Genomic DNA, 10,462 nt, shown 5'->3' on the forward strand with positions numbered 1-10,462 from the left:
TAAGAAAGTTCAGAAGACTATCGGTACATTTTAAATAAGTTGATAAGCTATCAGGACACTTTGAATGTTTAGAAGTTAATCAAACTTATGGGATAAATTGACAAATTCGGAAGACAAATGATATATTAAGGCTTAGATTTAAATTTTATGTTCCAGACTGAATTTTTTTAACATAAATTTACGAGGACAATTATTGGGCAGTTGAACACCGTTGAGATAAAAAAAATAGTCCAATGAGAGCCAAAAAAAAATTCATAAACATTTACAACATTTCGTTTATGAGCAAAAGAATCATTTTCTTTTTCAAATAGTGTTTGATGAACTACTTATGTTCTCAAAACAATCTAAACCTAATAATTTCCTAATAAGATTTTTTCTGTGTAATTTATAATCTGTATGAATTTTTGGGTAAATTACATACGTGGTGTACAACCTTTACCCATAATCACACTTTGGTATACAACCAAAATTTTGTTACACTAAACTGTACAATCTTTTAGTGACCTCCCACTAAAGTGTACAGCAGGTAAAAATGACCGGTCAATGCTCAGTCAACGCGTCACCTCAGCTTTGACCGGTCAAAAAGTCACAAAAATTCAACCACTTAATATAAAATTACTTTTATACTCCTATCTCTTTATATCTTCTTCCTTCTATTTCTTTCTCTCTCTTCAAATTTGTTTCTTTCTCTAACCTCTCTCTTTGAATTTCTTTATCTCTCTAACCTCTCTCACTAAAATCAATACTATCAAATTTTTGTAGGAAACTTCAAATTTCTTTCTCTCTCTAATCTCTCTCTCCATAATAGCAGGTTCAGAACTGAACCAAAAACATAACTATCACATTATTTTCCTATCCACTTTTGAATTGTACAGATCAGGAATGCGAAACCGAATTGGAGAGTAAATTTTGTTTCCTCTATTCAATGTTTTTGTCGTCTTTAAAAATCTTTAGTCTCGCCTTTATAGGAGGCAAATTAGTTCCAAGTTCATTCAACAAATATTTCCAAAATTTCTTGCAGTGACACAATATTCTAAAATAAATTGAGCATACAGTATATTAACTTTATCCAAAATAAGCGTGAGCTTTAAAAGAATGCCTAAATTGCTAAACTTAACTAAGACCACTAGTAAATTTTCAAATCCATATTCTCTCTTTTTTTCTTTTTTTTCATTTTTTCTTTTTTTTTCACCATTTGTAAGAGATTCAAGTCCGTTTTTCTGTGCAGAAAAAAATAATATAGAAGAGAAAGAAGTGACCGTACCAAATGTCGATAGTATGATAGTTATGTTTTTGGTTCAGTTCTGAACCTGCTATTATGGAGAGAGAGAGAGGTTAGAGAGAGAAATTTGAAGAGAGAGATTAGAGAGAGAAAGAAATTTGAAGTTTCCTACAAAGATTTGATGGTATTGATTTTAGTGAGAGAGGTTAGAGAGATAAAGAAATTCAAAGAAAGAGGTTAGAGAGAGAAACAAATTTGAAGAGAGAGAAATAGAAGGAAGAAGATGAAGATATGGAGAGATATGGGTATAGAAGTAATTTTATATTAAATGGTTGAATTTTTTTGACTTTTTGACCGGTCAAAACTGAGGTGGCGCGTTAACTGAGCATTGACCGGTCATTTTTACCTGCTGTACACTTTAGAGATTGTACAGTTTAGTGTGACAAAATTTTGGTTGTACACCAAAGTGTGATTACGGGTAAAGGTTGTACACCACATATGTAATTTACCCTGAATTTTTTGATGCTTATTCCGTGTAGTATTTAGGCATTACATCCATTTACCTTGACCTTAAACTATCAAAATCATTGATCATGTCTTTGAACTAAGCAAAATCATAAGTCCGCATCCTATCCTAAAATCAGAAAATGTGACTATTAGATATAGACTCAAATAATCTTTGCGTTGGTTCAAAAAAAGATTTGGTAACGAGAATTTGAATAGATCTATCTCCAACACTGTAGGGGGCACATTCCATAAAACAGATTGTAAGAAATAGCAGGCAGTCAATTAAGGAGGCACTTGCAATATTACCTGAATTAGTACTACCATAAAATTGATTGATACATGTGTTAACAAATAAGGAGAAGATACAAATCCAACCAACAAATTACATAGCAACCCAAGTTCACCAATTAGGAACTTACTTGCCACTTTAAAATTACATTTCCCTTAAAAGTATAAACCACCAAATATTTAGGATAAATCAATTAAGAATGGAAAATTTAAGAAAAAGAAAGAAAAAGTTATATATATATATATCAACTGATAACTAATCAACACAACTGCAAGTGTATACAAAATCACCGGTTAAAATTTCAGTCTATGCAGGTCCTATTCGTCCTTCTGAAGCGCGGAAATCCAATCTGAGGCTGCAGCATGTGTGTCTGCCTCAATATGATTAGAAAGCCATAGAGGAGTTACCGCAACCTAGTTTTCACATGAAAAATACACATCATTAAATGAATTAGGCATTTCTATATAGATTTAAGCAGAGTAATCTCCAATTTTAGTTGTATAGTTCATTGTAGAAGTTACCTATTTTGATTCAATACCTTATGACTAACATGGCATTTAAGTAGTTCTTAAGCTATGAAGCACCGATACGGGTACGCATACGGGTGCGGGTACGCGTACGGGTATGGCAAACGGCATTTCTAAAAAATATGAGATACGGGTACGGCGGGGATACGGCAAATTTTATATATAATTAATAATATATATATCATTTATAATGAAAATTCAAAAGATACATAAATATATAAATCACAAATCATATTCATAAAGTCATTATAAAAAAACAAATAATACTCTCAAGTCATTATAAAACCACAAATACCAGTAATCTTGGATTATTTCATTTTAATCCTTCTATTTACTGGGGTTTTTTTTTAAAAAACCCTTATACTTTCAAAGTTTTTTAAAAAAAAACCCCTAAAGTATCCCCAAAGTATCCCTGACGTGTCCCCGAAGTGTCCCCGGCGTGTCCCCGCGTATCCCCTCATTTAAAAAGAAAAAGAAAAAAGGGGATACTTCCCAGGCGAATCCCGTACGTATCCCGGCGAATCCCCGCACCCGGAGTATCGGATACGCGTACGGTGACCTCCGGGAAGTATCGGTGCTTCATAGTTCTTAAGACATGAGTATTTTACTAACTGTTAAGGAAAAACCGAATAGTGAAAGTGTCCAAATTGCAGATGTAGCTATGCTGCTGGCTTCTAGTCTATACCAGAACAAGCCAACAGGCTACCTATTCAGACATGAAAACAAGAGCCATTGTTGTGTTTCAACTTACAAATCCGTTTTCAACTGCTCTAAAATCCAAATCCTCGTCTGCATCTTCCTTCTCCTTGTCCGTGAACTGCAATCATATTCATAACAATGCTAACTTAGTTCATCAATGTCATACAACCACAGAACTTCAGGACACAAACCAGTAAAGAAAACAAAAACAAGGACAATCAAACTCATATGCAAGATGCAATTGAGATTAAGAACATGTGTATTACAGCATCTCCAACCCTCGATTCTGCAAAGGAAACCTTAGAGATGTCTTGGGAAACCTTAGAGATGTGTTGAACGAAAATCTATAGTAGCTATATATCATCACAGATCTTGATTTACAAGTATTTGTTTCTTAAGTAACAATTACCAGAAGCAAAAAAAACATCTCAACCGCATGTTGGAACAGACAGGAAACTCAGGATTTCACAATTCTAACATAACAAGCCACTGGACATCACTTGAAAGGCCATCTAGAGCTGTTCATATACAAACATTTAGTAAAGGGATGTTCATTACCTCAAAACGGAAGTACTTTTTCACTCGAACTTTGTCCGACTTCCCAGCAGCCCCAACTGTCTCAATCTCCACATTCTTCTTTTGTGTGGTAATACGACGAGCTGCACCCTATGAAAAGGAAAAGAAATAATACCACTAATTCAGAGAGACGAGAATGAGTATTCTTTCTGAAATAGATACTAAAGGATAAAATATAATGATATATGATATGATTTTCAGCAATACTACTCACAGCAGCAGAGGCATCTCGACTGAGCTGCGCAAGCTGAAGGCCAAGGCTCTGTTGATTAGACATGAAGTTTCCAGGTCCAGCAGAAGGATTCCGGTTGGCTGAAACAGCTAACCAGCAGGGTGAGGATCTCCACATACTTTGTTTAGTCTGCTTGAAACCCTGCCAAGTAAAAAGCCACACATGCCTTAAGAAGACATAGATATATGATACTTCCGGAAAGTACGAAGGAATAGCAACATCCACTTATCCAGAGTAAAAGGCATTGCACAAAGTTCTGCTGCTCCAGCAACATACCTAATTGAGCACAAATAATTGTTTTGTTTTATGGAAAAAAGAAACAGATTTTGTTTATTTCCATCTATTGCAAGACAAACAAAATCATCACTCTTACAAGATAAGTTAACATATTACACAAACGATATACCCTATGGGAAGTCAGGAAACAGCACACAACCCTTTTATAGTACACAATAAGAGCTGCTTGTGATAACACCATGGAGGAGACAGTTTACTTGACACAAACAGAATACCATTTTTTTTGGGTAATTAATTTATTAGTCCCTATATTTTGACAAAACACACTGTTTAGTCCCTGTATTTTCAAAAACACATGGTAAGGTCCCTAACCTTTTTCTCAGTGAACTGTTTAGTCCTTTCGTCTGTTTGTTAGATTTTTTACTGTTTATGACTTCGGAAATGACTAAATTACCCTCTGCTATTTACCTTCAAACTTCATAAGAGGAAATCCAATTTAGCAGAAGAAGCTATTTGTATGGAGAACAAGAAAAAGAACAGACTCAATGCTTACGAATTTGAACGATTAAGAAGAAAATCAAGAAGAAGAACACTTAAAGTTGATTTCAGATGCATTAAAGTTTAAAGAAAAGGAAAATAAAGAAAAAGAAGAACGCAAATCCAAACTGACTAACAGAATCATCATGAGAGTCTAACGGCAGGGACTAAACAGTTCACCGGAAAAAAAGTTAGGGACTAAACAGTTCACCGAGAAAAATGTTAGGGACTTTACCGTGTGTTTTTGAAAATATAGGGACTAATAAATTAATTACCCTTTTTTTTTTGTGTGTGGACATTTATAAATAAATATATAGAACTTCAGAATAGCTATTGCATTTCTGAGCTCCATTATTTTCATTTTCATCTATCCTTAAGCCCAAAAGTGCTTCCAACAAAGTGAAATATCATCTTCTTTCTGTTTGCTGACCTCAACAGATAAACCTTAAAGGCCAATTTGTCAAAGTTGCTGCCTCGTATTCAGAATGTCTTAAGTTTTTATGAAACATCTTCAACTAACAAACCCTCATCTATGCCAGATAGTCCTAGTCCTGATCACAGGAATAACTAGAAGAGATGATGTCCATATGGACTTTGGAAAAACAGGGCATTAAAAATGAAATAATATGAAATATGAATACAAATGTCAGCAGGCCACCCAAGTTGTAAATAGTTTATCTACTTTGATTTACTGACCACTGTCTAAGGCATTTTAGTTAACGATAAGGTGTCTGCAGTTTCGAGGAAAAATCTTATGATAAGCAGGATAAAATTTATACCTCTCTATTACCTGAGGCAAATTATGCTACAAGGCATAAGCTAAAGAAACTGTCCGAAAAATAAAATAAAAACTGATCAGGCCATTACAAGAACCTTGACAATGTTTAGAGTGATCCTTGTCCTAGTTAAATTAATTTATTGAATTCTTTGTTTTGATTCTGGTGAGACATTATTTCCTCAACAACAGCCTTATAATGATGATGCAACAATGCAAAAAGCAATTTTCATATCCAACCTATAAACCGTCAAAAAGCCAGTATGCAAACACTATTATTGCCAGGAGTATGTAGTTGATAATTGTAAATAAATGGCTACCAAAACTAAATTTTAGAAGTATAAAATTAACACAAGAATTAGAAGGATGACTATAACAGAAATGCTAGTGAAGCCCATTGATCCAGTTGGATATTGCATTCAACAGTGCAATCTAATAAACATTTATGAATAATAACTTGGACTTTTAGAACAATTAAAGTGCGTCTCTAAATCAAAACTTCCATATATTTATTCCGAGTACATGCTTCAAAAGTTCAATTATAGTCAAAGAAAAAGGAGCATCTTTTAAATATAGCTATTGAATAAAAATCTCTTAATCTTCTAACGAAAAAAAAAACATAGATTTGCTCTACGAAAGTTCTCAATGTAAACTTCCAACTTCCAAGAGCATATATGTCTCTCCTAAAAACATGATCTTGTGGCCACGCACTCAGTTATCTATGTGTGACACATGGAGAGGGGGGGAGAGGAAGCAAAGTTTCTTTTTCTGTTCTTACTAGAAGATTAAATTTCAGTATTTCACAAAAAGCTTCCATCTCAAACTTTGCTGAATGGCGATGGGCATGTGGCAGAAGCACTTCTAACATTCATTATTTGGACTGTTAAAGCTGCACAAAATTTTCTATGCAACTTTCCTCAATAATGATTTAGAGTTAGGAAATGATCATCCATGTATTGTGACCCTCTTTTGAATTCTCAGCAAAAAAAAATTGCTCACCTTGTGTGCAGATGGAGATGTGGGAATCTCTACATGTAGAGAGCAACTCTTTGGGAAAGTCCCCGTCTCGATATCTTTGATAGCAGCATTTATCAGAGGTAGACATACAGCAACCGCATCCTTAAAGTCACTTTCTTGGCTTTCATCCTTCTTCCTGTAATGGTTTTGAACTCTAAAAGTATTGCTTATAAACAAAAACAGAAAAGAGGTACAAAGTCCACATTATCAACTAACCAGTTGAGAGATATTGATAAAGATGGGACACCGGAAATTAATGCCTCTCGAGCACCAGCAACAACTCCTGAGTAAAACCTGGAGGAATTTCAAGACATAAATCAACCCTTCAATAGGGGGGGTAGAATATAATGATTTTGTTGGGGAGCAAAGATAAAAACTCATATGGAATATGTACTGATTCTACTGTTAATGTTCCTAACTCAGATACAGAGCTTGTGATGAGATCTCATAGTTACAATATGATTTGGCGAAAGTCCTTCAGTTCAGTAACATAATACTGGGGTAAACAAACTGATAAAAGCTGGTGAATAATGCTCAGCAAAGTCCTTACATGTGATTACCACAGCTTGATCCTTTGTTGATTCCACTAATCACCTGCAAACCAAATCAGAAATAATTTCTCAATAAGAAACTAATACCAAAAGCTATTAGTGATCTAAAGCATAACAGCATTTTAAAGCTAACCAGCAAAGGCTTTGTCCAAGCAAACAGTGCTCCGGACAATGCTAATGAGACACAATCCACTGGAGTCCCTGAGTCAGAAATAACATTACCAAATTATAAGCATTTGAAACTAAACGGTAGAAATTAAAGCATGCATAAGAAGCCAACAATTTCAATGTTATGATCTAAATATTTTATCATCATATCATTAAGAAAACCGCACAAGTCTCTCAAAATAACAAGATTTTCATATATACTAATACATCTCAAAATACCTACAAGTCACTCAACTTCGACAAAATTAAAGAAATAGATAAAGTATCCTTCTTCAAGAATATCAAGCATAAAAGGATAACTTAAAATTCAATTGTACCTGTAACTTCAAAAGCTGTGGCCCCCTTAATTTCAGTAGAAGTCACAGCAACAGTTTCTCGTAGAGTAACTGAATGACCAGATACTGATTTGTCCCTAAACCAACAGATTCAAAAGCTAAAGAATCACAAGATGTTGCCAACTTCAGTAGAGGTACTAGAAAAGAGAGAAAACAGAAGAATTGCCTATATAAAATCCAATGAAAAACCAGGACAAAAATGCCAAAAATGATCAAAGAAGACCAATTTAATTTTACATGGAAGATAAAATGCAAGATATATATGGAGCTACAGAGAACCTAAATATCCTCATATTGAATTTATTCCAAACTATAAGAAAATATAATTACTAACAGAAGAGAACACGAATTTGCAATTTGAATTCAACAATGATTCAAAACTAGAAATCAATAAGAACCCACACGCCCAAATAATTAATTCTAGACAATTCAAAATAAAACAAGAAAGGCAAGGAAACCCACGATTCCGGCGCGCAGACATGGACATTGTATAAATTTTCACGGACCAAAGCTTGAACAAGATAAACAAGGCCGGGCGAGTCAATCCCATCACCATTGGTAATCAAAACAATAGGTTTTGAATCATCTTCAGTCTCAGCAGCATTTTCCGCCGAAGTAGAAGTAGAAGGCTCGGTTGATTTATCATTATTATCATTTGATTGGTTCCTTTCTTCTCCCTTTCTGCTTGACAAAACTTCCTGAAGATTAGAAACCAAGCCAGGAGGCAAGAAATTGTTTCTGACAGAAGTCATTGTAATAGGGGAAATATATTCAAGAAATATGATTGAGGGGAAAAGGGATAAAGGGTGTATAGAGGAATCAAAACCCTAGAGAGAGAAATAGAGAAGAAAGCAACAAAAGGGGGATAATAAAAAGCTGAAAATGGAAAAAAAGAGAAATGGATGGATAGAGTAGACCGGGTCCAATGGGGATTACTTGATAGAGAGAGAAATCAAGGGGTAGAAGTAGAGAGAGAAAGAGGAGATTAGGGAGGAAGAGAAAGGTAGTTAATTTAACAAAGTATCATGATTAAGATAGGTAGAAGAAGGAAAAGGAATAATGTGTGTTTTGTCCTTCAAACTTGAAAGAGGAAGAGAACAAAGATGACTAATCATTTTCTTCTCAGAAAAAAAAAAATAATAATTTATTAGTCCCTGTATTTTGACAAAACACACCGTATTTTCAAAAACATATGGTAAAATCCATAACATTTTTCTCGATGAACTATTTAGTCCCTAATATTTTTCTCGGTGAACTGTTTAGTCTCTGCTGTTAGACTCTCATAAAGATTCTGTTAGTCAATTTGGATTTGAGTCAAAATCTATTTAAAATAAAAATATAATTTAACTACCCTTTACCACAAAATCAAATATATAAGGTCATTATCTTCATTGTTTCTCATCTTTGTGTTCTTCTTTTTTCTTTATTTTCCTTTTCTGTAGACGCTACTGCATCTGAAATCAACTTTGAGTGTTCTTTTTCTTGATTTTCTTCTTAATCGTTCAAATTCGTAAGCATTGGGTCTGTGTTCTTTTTCTTGTTCTCCGTACAAATAGCTTCTTCTTCTAAATTGGATTTCCTCTTCTGAAATTTGAAGGTAAATAATAAAGGGTAATTTAGTCATTTCCGAATTCATAAATTGTAAAAAATTTAACAAACAGATGAAAGGACTAAACAGTTCACCGAAACAAAGGTTAGAAACCTTACCGTATGTTTTTGAAAACATATGAACTAAATAGTTTTATCAAAATATAAGGACTAATAAATTAATTACCAAAAAAATGACTAATAATTTTATTTTTTTATTCCATTTTGTTTTGCTTCGTATGGGTAAGTTTCACCCTTTAAGTTTGGGATTTATTTGAATTGTTTTAATAAACTTATGGATTTTTTTTTATTTTAATCAATTTAAATATAAAAAATCAATAAAATAATATGATCTTTATTTTAGAAGCAACTTTACGAATAATATAACAGTCCCATGTGTTTATACGATCGCTAAAAAATTTAAAATTGTAATTTTTACAGTGTAAATTACATTTATGGCACTCAATTTTATTTTTTTGAACCTGAAAGTGAAGCTTAAATAGATGATGGATTTGCATCCATATGAATAGTGTTCACAAGCCAGTCTGGCACAATAGTTGAAACAAAATCGTTAGCATTGGAACATGCAAGCCTAGCTACCAAATGAGCCGCATTGTTCGCTAAACGAGAAATAAAAGCTAATTTAAATGAAGGGGTGGATCTTAGCAGGATTCGACAATCTTCCACAATCATACCAAATTCAGAAATGTCATGCTTGTCAGAGTGAATAGCATCTACCACAGCATTAGCATCAGACTCAAAAATAACAGATGAATAACCCAAATTAGCAATCTATAACAAACTCGTGCGGATTGCAAGAGCTTCAATGACACGTGGTTCCTTAATGTTTGGGATAAGACTGCTGCTACAAAAAAGAAAAGCTCCATTTTCATCCCTAATCACTGCTCCCAATCCACTACTCTCTAATTCTTTGAAAATGGCCCCATCTATATTGCATTTGATAAAGCCCGGGCTAGGCTTGGTCCATCTATATTGAGGATTGGGCAAAGCGTGATTACCTCTCATCTGTGAGCCCTGTGCATGTGGGAATGGCGGATCGACCATTGACCGGGCCGTCAATATGTGAGGTGCTTGCGTGTGTTGATTGCCCAAAGCTGGCGCCTTCTGTTGATAGGCTTTCCAATCCTGAACCATCTCCAAACTGATGCGCCAAGCCGTGTCTGCCGGCCACCATCTCATGTG

At 34.3% G+C, this 10,462-nt stretch overlaps 1 protein-coding gene across 1 annotated transcript; it reads right to left on the reverse strand.

Annotated features, from left to right (window-relative positions):
- Positions 1-2,031: 2,031 nt before the first annotated feature.
- Positions 2,032-8,710, reverse strand: LOC136223323 (uncharacterized). Its single transcript, XM_066011252.1, has 10 exons — positions 8,135-8,710; positions 7,655-7,749; positions 7,303-7,370; positions 7,169-7,212; positions 6,835-6,912; positions 6,601-6,754; positions 4,035-4,193; positions 3,803-3,910; positions 3,297-3,362; positions 2,032-2,431 (listed from the first exon to the last, which is right to left on the reverse strand). The coding sequence occupies exons 1-10, from the start codon at positions 8,422-8,424 to the stop codon at positions 2,336-2,338; spliced, it is 1,158 nt and encodes a 385-aa protein (XP_065867324.1). The 5' UTR covers positions 8,425-8,710; the 3' UTR covers positions 2,032-2,335.
- Positions 8,711-10,462: the final 1,752 nt, after the last annotated feature.

The sequence above is a fragment of the Euphorbia lathyris genome, chromosome 3 (genome assembly GCF_963576675.1).
Source record: "Euphorbia lathyris chromosome 3, ddEupLath1.1, whole genome shotgun sequence".
Lineage (NCBI taxonomy): Eukaryota > Viridiplantae > Streptophyta > Magnoliopsida > Malpighiales > Euphorbiaceae > Euphorbia > Euphorbia lathyris.